This window comes from Artemia sp. Qi Xiang Cuo, chromosome 9, assembly GCF_049724085.1.
Source record: "Artemia sp. Qi Xiang Cuo chromosome 9, ASM4972408v1, whole genome shotgun sequence".
In the NCBI taxonomy this organism is placed as follows: Eukaryota; Metazoa; Arthropoda; class Branchiopoda; order Anostraca; family Artemiidae; genus Artemia; species Artemia sp. Qi Xiang Cuo.
Window position 1 is genome coordinate 57,240,172 of NC_142802.1, and position 18,893 is coordinate 57,259,064.

Sequence of the window (18,893 nt, forward strand, 5' to 3'; positions counted from 1 at the left end):
TGATAGGGTTCAAGAACCTAATTTTGTATGTTCAATGGTAGGACATTTCAACCCCATTTCAAAGCAAGAGAGCCTCTTATCCTCCCTCTTGTATGCACTTTAACATACAGTAAACAAAACAGCATAGACAAATATGAGTTTAAAGATAAAAAAAAATTATTTTGGCCCATACATGAATTTTTGTATTAATAATTACCCTTTAAGTGTGCAAGAAGAGGGGGGGATGTTGGGAACTACAAAAAAAGAAATTTTTAGTAAAGATTTTGTTGTATTACTTTTTGCGTATTAATCTGAACACTCTCTTACAAGAGTCCTTGCAGAAATACAAAGCATTAACACTAAAAACGATACCATAGCTAATAACTGCATAAAGGATAGGCCCCCTCCTTTGTAAACCGATTTCAGAAAACATGTTAGGTTAAAACTGAAAAACTAGCAGTAACTTATTTTTCATTTATAACTCCCTGTAAAATTTAGTAGATTTACTAATTTTGGCATTAGACTATTTGGGTGCAAATATTAAAAGCATTTAAATAGGTGGTCAAACTGCAATGCTAAATTCGGGAAAAAATTAAGATTAAAACTAGCAATGGCATGATAGTAAAATAAATAAATAAAAAAAAGATCTGACTATAATACCAATTGCACCTTACAGTCCCAATCTCAATATGGTTCTGGACTCTTCGCCAAATTGAGGGTTCTATATTATCGATATATTTTATCAGCAAGTAGCAGAGCAGGGGCTGAGGAGTATGACTCAATGGTTCATGGATTATCAAAGCACGCAACCACCCCATATCACACCCCACTTACAAATACTCCTTCTCAACCCTGCTCCTTTCATAAGTTAACGCTATACTCATCTACAGAATTCTTAATTGTTTTAAATCATTTCTTTTACTATCTCTTCTTACTCCAATTGAGGACAATCTACTTTTCATTTTCAATGGAAAAAAAAAGAAAAAAAATCGTTTCTTTGTGTGATTTGACCAATTTTTTTTTCTCCCGTTGATAAAGGCTCCCAGATGCAGATTCAAAATATACAGAATTTTAATTAATCAATGTCTAGTTGATGTTTCTGTTTTAGGTTTGTTTGTCATTGCGTTATTTCAATTAAACCCGTTTTTTCTCTCTTAAATTAGCCTGAGTGAGATAAACTACTATGTAGGTATATTTTGTTTAAATATTTAAGATATAGAGTTGGTTAGGTATTTAATGTAGTGCGTTCTGGGCGGCCTGCTTTCCGTAATTCTCTGTTGTAGTTTCCATAATTTTGTTACTAAACTATTATACTTTCATCATGTTTTGTTATATTTCATTATGATTAACCTAACTTCACTTCTTGAGTGTGGTCGCTATAATACAAAAGTACCACACTTTTCCATTTTCCTCAAGCTTGATTGCCAAAAGGCACGATCTTCATCAGCGTATCATCTTTCATTTATAAAGAAATGACCCAATCACCTTAACCCTTTTCTGTAGAGCGTATTGTTTGATTTATTAAAACACGTTCTTTTTTGTTACTATGGGCTGTGGTTTGTTCTTTACTAGCTTGTAGCTACTGCTGCAACCATAATATCTTGGCCACTGTCATTACTGCGGCTTCTAGTATTCTTATCTTAGAGGTAAAACATGTTCTGATGTTTCTAAACTTTTTCAGTTGCAAAAAAAAAACACTTTGCACAATCAGGGGCGGGTTCAGGATTCTTTTAGGGGGGGGGGCTAAATAGGTTGATCCAAAAAACTCGATTTAGGAGCAAGTTTAATGAAAGCAAACTTGCGTTAATTCAATAAATTACACTACTTTAGACTACGTTAGGAGGGGGAGGCACCCCCTCTCCCCTGGATTCGCCACTGTGCACAATTTTGTTTACATTGTTTTGCTATATTTTTCCTTTAAAAGCTGACGTTTTCATGGTACAATGAACAAAAAGTCAAAATTCTAAAGAAGCAAAATTTAGAATTTTTCATCATATGAAAAAAAATGACAAAAAACCAGGTGATTAAAACAAAACGGAGCATTTGATTTTATTTTAATCTTCCAAATAGCTCACAATATCTGGCATACAATGAATTGATGTTCTAGCTAGGCTCTAAAGTAATTGTCTCTCCTACTAATATCCTTGTTTGTTAATACCTCTCTGAGGCCCCTCTCTATTGAAACAAAATATTCTAATGATTTCATTTGATAAGAAAAGGTAACTGCGCGAATATTAGAAACGAAAAAAACAACAAATAAATATTACTGCTATTCATTATTTTCCAAAAGTTTAATTGACACCTGACTTTTTCAAATCGAACTTTCCATTTTGAGGGCACATAACTTGAGAATTACTGGTTGCATGATTTTGCTTTTTGAACGTCTTTTAATGAAAGTATTACATCTTGAAAAAAGACTGACAACAGAGCAAACATACATTTTGGATAATGACATGTTGATAAAAAATTTTCAAGTAAAAAAGAGTTAAATTATAATTTCTCCAAATTTTGACATTCTGAGCTCGAAAGATTCACCGTCACTCATCTATTGCATTTTTGTAAAAGAACTTAGTGAACACAACAAGACTTGAAACTGATAGCTCTGAAGAAAGAATATTCTGCAAAAGTTTCCTGGGATAACTCTTTAAAAACAATTCAAATGCAGATAATTTTGCAAACCACATTGACCTGCCATCATAAAAAAACAAAAAAGAAGAAAAGCGAGAATGGGGTTTTATAAGGCCAATGAAAATACTAGATGCAACAAAACGGATATTTCGAAAAGAGCCTAAAAAAATCCAGTTCACTTTTTCTGAGCGAAAATGATAACGAATTAAATCAGAAAAAACAACGTGTAGACCAAAATGAAACAAAAACCCGAGTTGAAAGAATTAAAGAACTAACAACACAGAAGAATAACAGGCAAAATGAAAAATAAACAAATTAAAAAAATATAAACCCAAATCAAAAAAGGCCAGCCACTCACTCAAAATCCAACAACTAATAATGCTCTCATTTAGAAGCTAGACAAGCAACTAGAAGTTGTTTTCTCAAAATATTCGTTTTTTTGCATCCAGCATTTTCGTTGGCCTTACAAAAAACCCTATTCTCGCTATTCTTTTTTTTCGTAATTCAAACGCATCTCAAAGTCCGATTATTTGAATATAGGCTATAGTTATGGTTTAAAACTACCAAAATCATTGAAAGCAATAATTAACTTAGCAGGCAAAGAAGATTATCTATACCTATACAAATTAATTAAATTAATAATGCATTGTACTAAATTTATATATGCTGCAAGTGATAATAATAAAACAACACCCACATTTTATTTACTTACAAGACTGAGTAAGTCGCGATACTTAAATTGGGTGCAGGACAACTATATGAGTAAGAGGAAAGGGTCCAAAGCTCCCACCCCCATAAACAATTTTTTTTTTTAAATAATATCATAATTTAATTTTTTCTTTTACCAGAATGATTATCTTCCCTCCCCCAAAAGGCGGTTCCCAAAAATAAATCCTACTTATGCGACTGCCTTCATGAAATCACTGTAGAGTCTCATGCTACTGGACAAACCAAAAAAGTACTTAAAAGGCAGACGGGGCCTTTTGGTTCGTCCCTATTTCCTGAGAGATTTTAGGATTGTTATTATTTCTCCCGCTTTTCTTAATTCTGCATACAATTCACCACTTTACTTTCTTTTAAAGCTTGCCCCTTCCCAAGATATTATGTCCCTTTTTGCATAAATACCTAAATATATACCTATACAACTTGGATACACATGACCATACAAATACACCAGAACATATAAGGGGAGAAGGTTCTTTTTATTTTTTATTTAAAGAATTCTAAGTTTCCCAAAAGAGCACACACAACAATACGTACAAACAATTCACCTTTCTTTGATATAAATGCATATTTACGTGTCTTGACAAAACAAGTTTTCCAAAACAGCAAAGCAGGAAAAATGTCCAAACATTAATGAAACGAACCCTAAGTCTTTAGAATTTTTCAGGGGGGGGGTTCAAAGCCTTCAGTCCCATCCTCTAAACTTAAAGCTGTGATTTGGTTTCCTAGAGTCTGTAATAGGTAGATATATAGTATTCTTATTCATTAAACATTAAACACGCAAGAAATCGTTACTTTTGTTGCTTTAGTTCCACCTATTTTGCTTTAACTTCCTCTGTAAGAAATCGTTACATTTGTTGCTTTAGTTCCGCTTATTTTGCTTTAACTTCCTCTGTAATGTCTTATATTTGCTCCTCCCAAAATCTGTTTTCAAAATTTTTCCATTAAGTGCTTTGCAGACTTAATCATTATGGCTTTTAAAACATTTAAACAAAGATCAAAATCTGTAAAACCCCAAGAACTCAAATGAGTGAATAGAGAAAACCCTAAAAATCAACTTCCTAATTGTATCATGGACCCCCTCCCCATATCCTAAAAAAATCATAGCTTACTTATACTTCCGTCATCGAAAAAACTCCAATCCCCCCTCCCCAAATATCTAAGCCTGTGTACACCTACGTCTTCAGGCGTGGGTACACAGAAGTACCACCCCTGGAAGATGTCATGAGCTATTCTTGGCAGAGGCATAATAATGCAAAAAAAATGTGTTTTTTTAGGCAACAATTCTGTGAAAGAAAAAGGAGGTCCTATAGACCAACCACCACACGAGAAGAAGGGGTGAGTAGCCCCGTACCCGTTTTTGTAAACAAGTCTTTATATATTCATTATTTTCAGCAACACTGCAAGAACAAGTAAGTAAGTAGTAAGTTTGTTGTGGTGTTCTCGCGCTGGGGTGGCCTCCTCTGTTATCTCCTACCATGTGTGTCTTTTTTCTTTTTTTTTCATTATTGATATGCTTTATTTGTTATTTCCGCATTTTTTATTTTTTTTTTTTTTTTTTTATGTTTTTGGCCGACACATCGAGCCCTGCTCCCCGTCGGCCAGTTTAGAAAATTATTTATTCATGTAATTTGTTTTTTAAATAAACTTATTCTTCTTCTTCTAAGTAAACTGCTATAAAAAGTGTCAGGTCACAATACAAAAGCAAAGAGAATTTATATTCTTTATTGGAGATGTTGAAATGTTTTTAGTTTTGTCTTAAAACTCATTATTTAGGTTATCTAAAGCTGCTGAATAGGGAAGGATCTCCAAAGTTTGAATGAGTGTCATTTTATTTTTCAAACAGACTAGAAGGAAAAATAAAAAAGTGTACTTCAAGGGTATTCCCTACAGGGATGGCTCTTGGAGCAAATTGGAACATATCTCACCCTCTCTCTCTGCTGTGCACAGGTAAGTAATGGAGTTTATTTGGTTACAATGTTAGCAGCACCACGTCCTTCTGCCTTAATACTTAACAACTTTTAGGTATTAAATATTTCCTGCTACATCCACAAACCTCATGGCTCATGGCTCTTTACCCTATCTCACAATATAGCCCTGATGGCTAATGTATTCCTGGTGCTGGGCTTATTTTATACTTATTCTTTTATGCTGTCTAAAGAACAGAGCCAAGATCCCAAATAAGAGACAAATCAAACAAGCTTACCACAACGTTTGGCAGAGTAATCAGGTACAGAACTGAGATCCGAGGAGGGGACATGACTTTCATCACTGACACCATCAGAGTCCTTTCTTTTTAACTTTTTCTTCTCCAATGTTTTTCTAGCCAAGCTGTCATCCAGTTTAGGCTTTTTAATCTTGATGATTCCAGGAGCTTCACAATTCACAGTCAACTCTAGTTCACTATCACTGCCAACTTTTCTCTTTTTGGGTTTCCGGTCATCACCTTTCAATTTCACTTTTACACCCTCCTCTTCTGTTTTAGGACTAAGAAGGGTGACGTTTCTGTTTTTTAAGGATATACACAAAGGGGGGACACGAGGTTCGTCTTTCAAGATGTCAACTGTGTAAGACGGAGTTGTGGGCTCACTCCTTCCAAGTTTCAGCCGGAGTTTTATCCCTGTCCCTCCTGAATCTTCCTTTTTTGATTCAACACATTTCAGTTGGTTGGCCAGGTCAAATGGCTCACAAGGATTTGATGCAGAGCGCACTGAGTTTATCAAGAGAGGTGGCTTTTTTTCTAATTCTGCTAATTCTTGCTCAATTTCAGCACTGTCCAGAGCTAGTAGAGGATGCTTATCTTCCATCCTTTGACTAGGGGTGGTTGGTTCACCATTTATATGTATTGCACTATCTTGTTTCACTTCAAACCTCTTTTCATCGTTCAGGGTTGAATGATGCTTAGAAAGACTAACGGTCTCTAGCTGTTGCTTTTTGGGCAATTCTGGCAGCCGTTCTGTCTCTGATTTTTGGCTTTCAACAAGCTTGTTCACCTTGCTACTACATAATGATGGTTGCATTTTGGTCGTATTGTTTCTGGAAGATACAATTGAAGGCACTGGGGGAAATGAAAGAGATCTTGGTGGATTATTAACAAATAAAGGGTCGTCCGACTGTGACTCAGGAGGAAGCGATGTTCTAACCATTTTTTGAGACACAGGTGTTCTAACCACCGTTTCAGATATGGGGGGATGTCGACGTACCACATCTGGCCGTTTCGAACTTAAGTCGTTTTGTAATAAATTAGCTAATACAGGACTGTTATGCTGTCCAGTTGGTCCGGACTGAGACAACGAATTTCCACTTGAACCGCCTTGCAAAGGGTTTGAATAGCTCCGACTCAAAGGTCTTGTAATGCCTGCAGCTGCAGGATGCAAAAATGTTGACTGAGAAGTTATAGGACTTGATGTTGTACTAGCCCGAACACTTAGCTGGTATCGTGTCACGGGTGGCACTGTCACAGGGGGATTACGAATGCCAGACCTACCTGGCATTGCTTGCTGCATACTTGCGAAAGGGAAGGCCGCCCGCGAAGTGCCTGGTTTTGACGGTGGTGTAAACTGGATAGGCTGACTGGACGACGCCACCACATTAGGGGCTATTGGAGATTTGAATGACACAGATGGTAAATCCAATTCACCCAAAAGATTACCATCACTCAACAAATTCACAGCCTGCGACAAAATTTCACTAACATTCTTAGGATCGAAATGAGCAAGTGATGTTGTGGGTTGTGAAATTTGGGCATTGGACTTAGGCTGAACAACAGCAAAAGCGCCATTATTACAGGATAGAGACTGGCTGGGTAGAGGAGTAGCTGGTGCTGGAGTTTTGAAAACAACTTCATTGGGCTCCTTACTAGCGAGCGTCAGTGAAATCACCTGCAAAATAAAAAAAAATATTAAAAGTTGTCAAATGGTAAGACGGATACGCTTAGGGACGTGAAGCTGAATAAAGACAAGTATTATAACACCCTAGACATGGCTGTACACAAATGCTGCAAAGACACAAGCCATGATGCAGTCTCGAAGTTTTAATGTAACACAGCAAAAAGCAAAAAAAAATTCGACTCGCTGTTATTTTGCGTGGATTACAAATGACTGCTATATATAATATTAGAAGTTCTAATGACAATCCGCTAAATTGCGCCAATTACAAATAAATTGAGGATAATGACGCTCTTCTCCAGGTGATATTCACAGGCATTTCCAGGACTAACCAATTGGAAAAATTGAAGGTAAGATTTGTGGAGGAGAGGCTTGTTGGATTTTCAGGTGTCAAGCAGCGAATATCAAAGGGTTATAACAAAGACCAAAGGTCATATCTAACATTCCTATTGAAGAACAAAAATTCTGCAGAAGAGCAAAAAAAAATTAGGTGAAGACTTTCGCGGCATATTTAATCCCGAAAAAAATCTACAAGAACAACTATTTGGAGATGGCTGATGTTGCTTCATTTTCGTACATGCGATTATATCATGTACTTTAGCCAAAACTGTTTACACTTCTTGTCCCAATCATCGCTGGTCTTCCATATATTTGCAATATTAAACATAAAAAACTAGTTTTTTTTTTCAAATGAATGTCAAGAGCAACATCAAAACATAATGAAGTATATGCTCTTTATACTTAGCTTTAACTGATGGTTTATTTAAGTCATATTAGAGGTTAACAAACATAGCCACTTGGGTTATTGCAAATATTAGTTTTACCGACTACCTTTCAAAACATTCGAACTGAAAATTTTATTGTTTAGAGCAAATAAATAACCTATTTGCAAGGCATTCTAATAGAAACAATTAAACATTTACTTACTTAGTAAAATTAGTAAATATATTTCTTAGTGCCTTTTTTATTGCAGTATTGGGGTAAAAATTTGAAGTTTAGCATAAAGAGCAGTAAGTTGAAGGGGACATCCATCCCCCAGGTACGGAATAATTTTTGTTCGTCTAAGGCTTCTGTCCTATTTTGAAAATCTACAACCAGTGATTCGATAAGATCTTTCACGTTAAACTTGTGCACCAAGATCCCTCCCTTTTTTGAAAGCGTTCTCTTTTTTGAAAACTTATGCAGACTTCCTTATGCTAATAAATTTTGATTGACGACGTCTAAATAAATGAATTTAACAGGTTTGCAATCATTATACAAAGGCAGATTTTTTAAAACGTATATACTGTAATCAGCTTTTTTTATCACTGTTGACGCAGGTCACTCTCTACTTACAGTTAGCTACCACAAACTTTTTAATAAAATTGCCTTACCTATTCACCCAGGGGATATTAACTTTCTAGCAGTCTTAACAGCACATTCATTTTTCTTTGGGAAACATGTCTGACATACCCTTAGGTCTTTTTATTGATGATTATTCACAGGGCCGTATCCAATATTTTTGTTTAGGGAGGCGGGTATTTTTTAGAAAAGAGGAAGGGGGAAACAGCATCACAATTTGTTCATGTGCATTTTTATTTACGAGTCGGACAAATATTTCGGGGAGGTTCAACCCCCCCCCCCGCCCCTAGATACTTGTACATTCATATGAGTCTGAAATATGTGAAATATTCAAAAGAGAAACCAATACACTAACATAGTATATTTTTTTAAACTGTCAATATAAAGGAAGTTTCTAACTGATTTCTCTTACTAGGCCTACACAAATCCTGATGTAACATTTTAGGCAACAGCTTTATGTGACTTTTGCTTTTTCAAACTTGGCCATATTGTTTTCTGTGTTTGTAACGTTTCATGTGTTAGATTCCTTTCCTAGCGGATAACAGGCCATGTATCTATCCCGGGGCGTATTTGCGGGGTTGGGTACAGGAGATTCAACCCCCCCCCCCTAAAAAAATGTCCTAGCTCTCTTTTAACTTTACTCTATGTAGCCTCACTCCCTTATAGTTACAAGTTAATAGCTCAATAACGGTGACCAAGATACTATTTTTGAAATCACTGATATCAAACTACGTTCAGTTGGTTTTCTATATAATTCATTTGAGCACAGACAATACCTTTGAATCATCATATTTTTGACAGCCTTTCTGCTAGAGCTAGGGTTACTCCATCCCTAAGAACTGCCCAAGAAGTTCAAGGAAACATGTGAGGAACATGTTAAAATGCAGGTAATATTGGTGTACCTAAAGATACTAAAATTTAAACCAGCTTCTCGATCTACAAACTTGCCCCCCCCCCTGAAATACTAGTATTGCACAGCTCCACTTGACATTTTTAAACCTGAATTTATACAAGAAAGTTCATAAATGGTAAAAACCATTTTGGCGGCGCAACAGTGCAAAACCCTCACCCTTGACAATACAAAAAAAAACGCAGAATCCCCGATTAGATTAGTTGTAAGATCCCCCCTCAAGAAAATTTGGAAAAACAAAAACAAATGAACCAAAATCTAGGGGTAATTTTCACCAAGCAAGTCCTCTATCTCTTCCTCCACCAAAGTTTAACTGCGTATGAGTATGGCCACCTGATAGCACACTAGCCCTTGTATAATAATAATTTGTGATTAATTGCAGTATTTTCCACACTTCTGGTCGATAGTAACTTTCCGACATGTAATGACACAATAACATCAATCATACACAGATCAAAGCATTAAGCAAATTTTTGATTCCTCGCAACATAGCAAGGCCGTATCAGGGGGGTTGCCGGTTGAACCCCCGAAATTTAACCGACTCGAAATAAGTCGAAAATTAGTAAAACCTAGGTAAAAATCAGTAAAATTATCAACTGAGTCAAAATCTAAATCCTCCCAAAAAAGTAAAAATTATAACTCCCTTCCTGGATATGATGTGCGATAGTAAGCATTTATCTGAGTCAAGTTTTCCTAAATAACCAAATAGTCACTAGAATAAAAAGTTGCTCAAAATTGTCAACATGACGAACTAATTTAAGACAGAATCTTATGATATATTTTTATTTCTTCGATTAAGTACTAGCGCTCTAAGCAATAACACGTGCCGAAACTCAGTTTTTCTGGAACTTTTTCCTATCCAAGAAACGAGAAATTGATCTCATTCTCAAATAGAACATGCACATCGACAAGCAAACAAACGGGGTATTCCCCAATATTGACCAGAAGACACGCCCAGATAAATTATGGCCTAAAAAGACACTTTTCAGCACTTTACCCCCCCCCCCCAATGGTTGAGCCCCAGTGCACAGATGGTACTAAGAAAAATATATACATAAAAATGAATCTAGTCGAAATGGCAGATAGTTCCATTGAAAAATTCTTTTTTTTTCAGGATTTGGGGTGTTTTGCCCCTCTTCCAAAAATAGAGCAAATTTACTTAGGATTGCAACTTTTAACGGCTAACTTTAAACTTAATGATTTTTACATATGCAGACTTGGAATAAAAAGCCAATTCTTTTAATAATATATATATATATATATATATATATATATATATATATATATATATATATATATATATATATATATATATATATATATATATATATATATATATTGTTTTTGAGCGTTTCGGTTACTATTAGCCCTTGTCACTCCTTACTTATAGCTCGTTACCACGAGCCGTTTGATTCAGTTCCTTGAAATACGAGTTTAAATGCTTGGGAGGGTAATCAAGGAGTCCCATTGACTCTGTTGCTCGATATAAGAGCCATACTTCACCTGGAATTGACTAGAGTCCTGAACAAACTAATACAGTTAGCTACTGGTGGTAAATAGCTTCATTGGAACATTCATTACGAAAATGTGCGGTTTCTTGGAATAGGAAATTTAGGCTTAGAAGGGTAGTTGATTCGAATATAAATTTGAAGCAATCAGAAACTACTAAAAAATAGTTATGTATGAGATACTAAGAGATATCAACAAGCATCGAACAATCTCCGAAAACGACACATATCAAACAGGCAATTCAAATTGACACTTCATTCTTGAACAGTAGAAAACGAGGCTAAAGACATACTGTATATTACTTTAGGTTATTGGTAATTCTTACAAATGTTAGAATCACACCTTTCCGTTTTACAAAGCCCATCCCCCCTTCAATAGAGGATATTTTCAATCTCTTCTCATATCTTTTATTTCCAATGACATCTAGACTATGTATAAAAAGGACATCCTCAAAAGCCATTCTTGACGCATAGGGTGTCGAACCGACGTTTCCGTTGCTGGGTCTTTTTACAGAGACAAGTAGCAAACAATAGCGGATCCAGGGGGAGGCAAACTTTTCTGGTGCCCTTTTTTCTGTTTTTTTCTTTTTTCACTCTTTTTTAGAATAAATTTTTCAATTTGGTCAATTATTGGCACCTTTGTCACATCCCCCCCCTCCAAGATTTTGCTCCGGGTCTCGTATTGACAAGCAGAGCATCAATCCACTGTGCTGACACAAGGTCCAGACTATCTAATATCAGCTTTAAAATTCTACCCAGTTGGCATGCATACTGACATTTTATATAATTCCTCCTGCCCCAAATACAAATCCGACTGAATTTTATGGCTATTTACAGCTTTTAAAACGCTAAATAAACTCAAAAAAGAGAGGGTTGCCAGATCGAATCAGAGAACCACAAATTTCCGCCATTTAACAAAAGCTCTGTAATTAAAAACCAATCAGTTCTTTGAATTTAAGATGGACCGAAACAATATACCACCTCAAAATTAAGAAAATTTATTACTGGTATAAGAATCCAAAGTTCAAGCGTAACAAATAGAAAATCTTAACAATTTAAGAAAATGGACATAAAGCAGAGAGTAAATAAATAGACACAATTACTGAACCAAAAATTACAAGTGAATGACAAGGATATGAGAGATGAAATAGAGACGATGCCATAGTATGCAATTTAAACGTGGACAGTAGTATGCAAATATATCAAGATCGTCGAAATCCTCTGGCGTCTAAAGGAAACCAAGGCATTTGCAAAATCATTTTGTGCCTAAATATAAAGGATACTCAACGAAAGTAAGGTTTGAAAGACTCTTACAAGAGCTTTTTTCTCAAGGACAAACAAAATCTATAAATACAATAAGTAGTGAATAATATGGCTTTTATTTGCTGTAACCAAAAACAGGATTTTTCCTAACAGAGATAAAGAGCAAAACTGAAACTCCAAACAAACAAAAATTATTCATTCTCATGCCATTTAACATGAGTGTTTTAACTCAAATCCTGGAGAGCGTAAGTATAAACTTAATGTAAATAAACTGAGAGTTGACATTTTACAAAATGATTATAAAAAACTAACTTTACTGAAAACACAAAATAGACCATTGGCGTTGGGGGGAGGGGGGCATTGAAATAATACCCCCTTTATTTTATTATTCTAAGATGATAGAGAAGAGCTATCATGTGAAGATATTTTAGAGTAGTGTCATATTTAGATCCCATATGGCACTCAAACTTGGCGCTATCAGTGCCAATTAAAAAAAATACAAGGATGTCATTATCAGCTTTCACATGACCTATATCTCTCTCTTTCCGAAACTTCACAGTAGCCTGCCAGAACCGAGGAAAAATACAGAAAAGGCAACAAAAATCAGACACATGGGTGCTACCCATGCAAAACGTAATTTTCCCAGTTTTTCAAAATGAGAAATTGTAAACATGAGGTTAAGGGTTTAGGATGATAGTTGTATCAATTGTTTGCTGTTTATTTCAATGTGTCGTCACTTTCGAGGGATTATTTGCTCTTTTTGAATTCTGGAAAATTTCTTGGGGGCGCCACGCTGGGGGATTGCCAACTTGGATCAGATTTTTCACTTTGATTCAGCTTTTTTCGCTTATATTTGAGTTGGGAGGGTAGCGCTTTAGCTAATTTTTCCGCGGGCGCCAACAACCCTAGGAACAGCTATGCCAAAAGCTCATTTCAACACAAAGCCTCATGAGGGCAACACAGGTCAAAGCTGTGTCAGTTTACAGGCTATATTGACCTCGAGGGTCAATGCCTTTTGCCAGGTAGGTTCGGATTGCAACCCCAAGTTGCCAGAAATGGCTTCACCACAAAAATACATAAATATATTAAATAAAAGAAAATTACAGCAATAAATTAATCAAAACACATTCTACCTCGAGATTTTTTTTTATTTTTGAAATTTCCGGGCTTTTAAACCATTTTTGGAAGATTTTAATAAATCATCTCCAAGGACATTTATCTCCAAGCACATCAAAAGGACAATTTATCTCCAAGAAAACTGTAGGTTAGACTAAACCTGTCCTATAATTCCCCCTCCAGCAAAAATGCTCTGATCCCTCCTTGTTGAAAATTGGACTAGGTACACCTATGCCTATGACACCTAGTTACGAAATTATTTAGTTTTGAAAATGCATTTCAAGGATCTTTATTTTCATATACATACGAGCAGGTATCGCAGCTTAAAGCCCTTCGCAAATACTGCATAGTTCACCAAAAATTGTTGGGCCAAGAAAACTAAGAAAATACTATTAATTGAGCTAATTAATTAAATTAATTAATAATAAAACATAATTAATATAAATAAATAGAACAATTAATGTAATATAATAATTAATATAAATCGAAAAAACATAATAATAAAATAATCATTGATTAAACTGAGAAAATAATATTAATGAGAAAAATAAATGGGATTCCTTCACCAGAGTTAGTATAAACATTATTCAGTTTTGAAACTATAAGGGAAGAATAGACATCCACAGACAATTTTAAGAGAGGGGAGGGGCCGTATCAACAAAATATTTAATTTAGGGAAGGACGAGGAAAGGCTTGAAAACATTTTAGCCTCATTCCCCCTTCCTAAACATTACAAAATATCACTAGAGCTTCAATAGTAGTGTTAATGTTGTCAATAGTCAAAATAATGTTATCAAACACGATAAAATTACAATAGTGCTCTGAACACTTTCTGCAAGATTAAAATATGTCAACTCTCATATTATGGTTTGAAATATTGAAAGAGCTTAACAAAGCATTTAGTTTGTTTTTACTGTAGAACTGACTAACTGAAAACTGGTTATAACCAATTTACTGTATAACCGTTACTGTACTGTATACCTAAAATGTGTTCACTGTATAATGGAAAATTGGATCTAGTAGTATGACTAGTTTTTTGTTGTTGTTTTTTTTTTTTGTCTGACTTGGCAGCAATGAGTGACCTTACTTTTTGCCTGTGTAAAAGGACAATCATTGATTCCAATATTTCCAATGAGAAATAAATTACTAAGAAACTTGAAGCTATCATCCCAAAGCCTTTTTTACTAAATAATAAAATGAATAAATACATTTTATTTGTTATTATGAACCAAACTCATAATCAATGGTTTAGTAAAGCAAGACAGCCGTCCAAAGGAGCGTTCAGGCGCTGGGCTCAGCCTTGGATCGATTTCCAAGGTTTAGCATCGTTGAGCTTTTGACCAACCAGGTTCAAGACTCAAATAGTTTAAGACTTTGCAAAGCACTGAGTCTAGCGATCTGAACGCCTGTCAAAGGTAGAGGCACATACAATGCGCTTGACTTTGCCAAAAAAAATTCGGGTAAAATTCGGGTGAAAGCCTAAACTACTTTACAGCTTGCAGCTTGGATTGGTTTGCAGTACAACTGGACACTTGCTTATACTGGAAATTTTGACAGAAAAAATTGGCAGTGGGGGTTTCCATCAATGTTTTTCATTCATTTTATTAGATATACGCTTTAATCTAGCACTAAATTCTATAGGACCCAACTTTAAATACACTTTTTTTAATAGCTGGTTTCATTTTCAACAAATATTTCTGGAAAGGCTTCAAAAATTGACACATCACCAGAATATCCTATTATTTCCCTTAAAACGAGTGGTAAACCTTCAAAAAAAAGCTATTACATGATTCCCAACAAGATTCGTATCTTTTTACTTCATTGAATGGTCACATTTCCAAGAACATACGGGTTTTCCCCACGCTTTTTTGACGCACCAACTCTACACCTTGGCTGTCCTTCCTTACATTTTTTCTGAAAATGTTAAAATGTCAAACCTGACCTTGAGAATTTGGGAAAAGTCTATAAATTAAATATTACCTTCAAAAGGTATATAAAGCTTATACATGATTATTATTTGAATTCTTGGGATTTTTTTTTAAACAAGATTTTTTTTTGCATGCGAATCTTAAGATATTACTAAATTCTCCGAGGTAGTTCTGCTGTGTGTCCTTCATTATTGATGTGAAGTTAGAAGGGCCATTATTGACATTTGGAGGTCTTACTTGTTATTTTGGAGCCAGCATAACTCATTTATTGTGGCATCTAAGCCTTCGCTAACCTGACCTGACCAGGTTTGAACCAATGCAATTTATTGACATTTGGAGCCAGTACTTGTTAGTGTAAAGCCAGTACAATTTACTTTTTGCGGCACCGAAACCTTTTCGATAAGTTCAAAAATAATTCATTTAGTAGCATTTTTTTTTAGTTTCATCATATTATTTGCATTTGGATTTACTCATTTTCAGGCTTTTACGGTAGCAAACTTGGGTTTGCCACCATTTTCATCAACTATTTCAATTTTTCAATTTTCTACTATTCAATTTTTTCCAGGGGAGGAGGTGTACCAATCTTGGGAAGGGGGCAAATTTGCTTGTGCTTCGACCTTTATCTTTGGAGGGTTGAAGTGATTGAGAAATACCTAATAATCCCCCCTATCTGTACATTATATAGAATATTAATTTTTCCTGCTGGTGTATATGGAACTTTATACGTTAAAGAAGGGATCTGAAAAAAGCTTGTTTTCATTTGAATGGTTTTAAATTCCTTGTTGTGCTTTGCATAGCTTGAGAAAGACCCATTCCCTCTACATTGAAGTGTTTATCTATCCATACCCCCCCCCCCACAAAAAAAACATAAAAAAGTGCAGTCAACCCAAACTGACCCATGTTAAATTGCGCTATATTAATTTCTTTAACGAAATCACACATCTAACACCACATTTACAAAGCAAACCTTTTATGATCAGCAAAATTTATTTGACTCGTGAAATACATTCACATCATTTCAATGAAGAGATGTGACACTCGTTTAGAATCCAGTAAACACGCGGGAAAGACCGCATCGAAATGTCAAAGATTCTATATGAAAAAAAAAGGTTTTCGCTGCATAGTGAGGTATTGCTCACTCCGTGACAAAGATTTAAACTTTAGTTTCTTGGGGTTGAAGTGGCAAAAAAAAGTACCTAGGTTATGTTAGGTTACGTATTTAATATATGCTAAGCTTTACCCCTACCCCTAATGTGCAAATATATAGCCCAAATTTGTTTCTGAGCTATTATGTTTTCATCCTATTTTGTTTCATTTCATTAGCATTAACGAAACTTCACTTATCGCTTGTTTACTGGATTCTTAACAAGTACCAGAGATGTTTTGAATTATTATTGTTTTTTTGTGTGTTTGTTGTTAATAATCATACATCTTGCACATAACAAAATATTAGTCTTGTATACTGTCTCAAAACTCAACTTCAATTTTCGCTCAAACTCCCCTCAAATGTCCCCACCTTCCCGTAGTGACGTATGTAAAGTCACTTACAGACCTCACTATGGTGGGTGAGAAACAGGCTATGTAATTTCAATTCAAAGAAAAGTAAGAAATATATATATATATTAAACTGGAGCGCCTTTGGGAAGAAGCAGAAATTACAAAGTTCACTAATCTTACTTGATCTCCTTCAAGTTGCACGGAGAGTATTCCAAGTTCTTTAAGAACTCCATCGCCAGTTTGGGCTAACTGTCGCAATCGAACCGCGGCTTCCTTCGGCAGTGTGAGTTTCACACGTACCGAATTCCACGGTTCTACCCCCAGGACCTTCAGTTTTTCTTTCCGATCCTCTGCTAAAATTAAAACAAGAGCATTAAATAAATTTACTTCTTTTGATTGTTGACAAAACGAAAATATATAGAAGCAAGATACGCAGCAATGATTCTAAAAACAGCTTGTGTGGTATTTGAAGAACCCATATCATCACTTAGGCCTAAAAAAACAGTACAGAAAACATGTGTTAAAAGACGAAATTTTAGTAAAACTTTGAAGACATTTTTGAGGGACAAAAGGACAGTTTTAGGTCTATATATACAATTTTAGGGCATCAAAATATGCTTTCGCCAAGATTTTCCAAAAGTCAAGTAATATTCCCTAGAGAAGAACATGGTCTCGTATTTCCTCGTCCCTGTGAGTAGGCGTACCTATAGATGTACGTGAGGAGGATATAACAAAGAGAAAGAAAATCACAAACAGGACAAAAAGAGAAAAGAAGGGGAAAAAATATATAAAATTTGAAATTGCCAGGTATTGATATTGAAATTGTCAAATTTGAGATCCAGCACTTCTCACGTTAGTATTGATGTTTCAAAAAATATAACACAAGATGTTGTATTGTTAAATGAACATATTGATTCGTTGCGCCCCCCCCCTCCCACCTCCTCCCGCAAAAATGCAACCCTACTTTCAGGTCTGTTTAACTCCAATGAAGGGCGGGGGTACGCTTTTACCAATTATCACAAATTCAGAATGATTTTTAGTGAACAACTGCTGCCTAATTGTCAGTAGCTCACGAGTTGCAGTTGGGCATATCATACTAAGCTTATATCATAATAGCTGAATATCATAATAAATATCCTCTGGAAAATAAATGCAATCAGCAGACTACGCAGATCCAAGATCAAAACAATACCCTAAGAATAAGTAAAAATAAAATCAATAAAACAAAAGAAAAATATATTAAGAAACAAAATCCAAGAAATATAAGTTTTTTTTGCGTAAAATTGTAATAAAAATGCATAAAAACACATTTCAGGGACGAACTTGACATTCCTATTTTCTCAGTTTAACTCATACTTATTGAAATATATGCATATGCACGCGATTTTTTTCTTAATCAGAGTGGAAAAAATGAGAGCAAAAAAAGTAGATATTCTGTAGAAACCTCCACCCATAACTCCCTCGGTAAAAAAAAAAAAATAGTATGAAATCTACGAAATTAAATAAGAAGACAAACCTAAAAAAAATGAGGAGTTTATCTTCTCAAGTAGACAGTAGAAAGGCGACTAAATAAAAAATATTAATATTGAATGGAAAGTCACATTCGAGGTCTGTTTATGTGCTAGTCTGTTCCCAGCCTTTCAAGTATCGAAATTTTCATTTGGTTGTCAAATTATTTTTTTTTTTTTTTTTTACATATATCCTTTTATTTCATTTAATTACCTTTTTTCTACTTTTTATTCATTTTGCCCTGAGAGACAGCTTAGTGGACGTCTTGTATTTTTCCATGTTTTAACTGGCTGAAAATTTCCACGTTTTTTCTTTTTTTAAAAGAAAAAACGTTTCTCGTGATTACCTTCTCTACATGATGAGACTGCAGGAAAAATCATGTATGGGACACATCACTCTTTACCAAGTCACCATTGCTGCATTGACAATGATTTTCTGGAAAGTCCAAAGGAACTTCAGTTTCAATAAAAATCAAGAATTCCAATTTCAATTTCATACACTCCAGTTGGAGTTAACAAAACAACATTGCAAGATGGCCTCTGCTTTCAAGAATTTACTGTCTTCCATAGAAGATCAGCAAACAAAAAAAGAGATTACCTATAAT

General features: G+C 35.0%; 1 protein-coding gene across 2 annotated transcripts in view; it reads right to left on the reverse strand.

The window, feature by feature from the left end:
• LOC148948859 (uncharacterized) overlaps window positions 1-18,893 on the reverse strand; it is a 44,219-nt gene that overhangs the window by 3,623 nt on the left and 21,703 nt on the right. The window contains exons 3-4 of one of the 2 annotated variants that reach the window (XM_089094763.1): window positions 16,961-17,130; window positions 5,537-7,211 (exon numbers count right to left, since the gene is read on the reverse strand). In XM_089094763.1, the coding sequence (XP_088950889.1) occupies window positions 5,537-7,211; window positions 16,961-17,130 (1,845 nt within the window). Of the gene's footprint in view, window positions 1-5,536; window positions 7,212-16,960; window positions 17,134-18,893 lie in introns of both variants that reach the window. The other variant, XM_089094762.1, reaches the window with a different exon arrangement.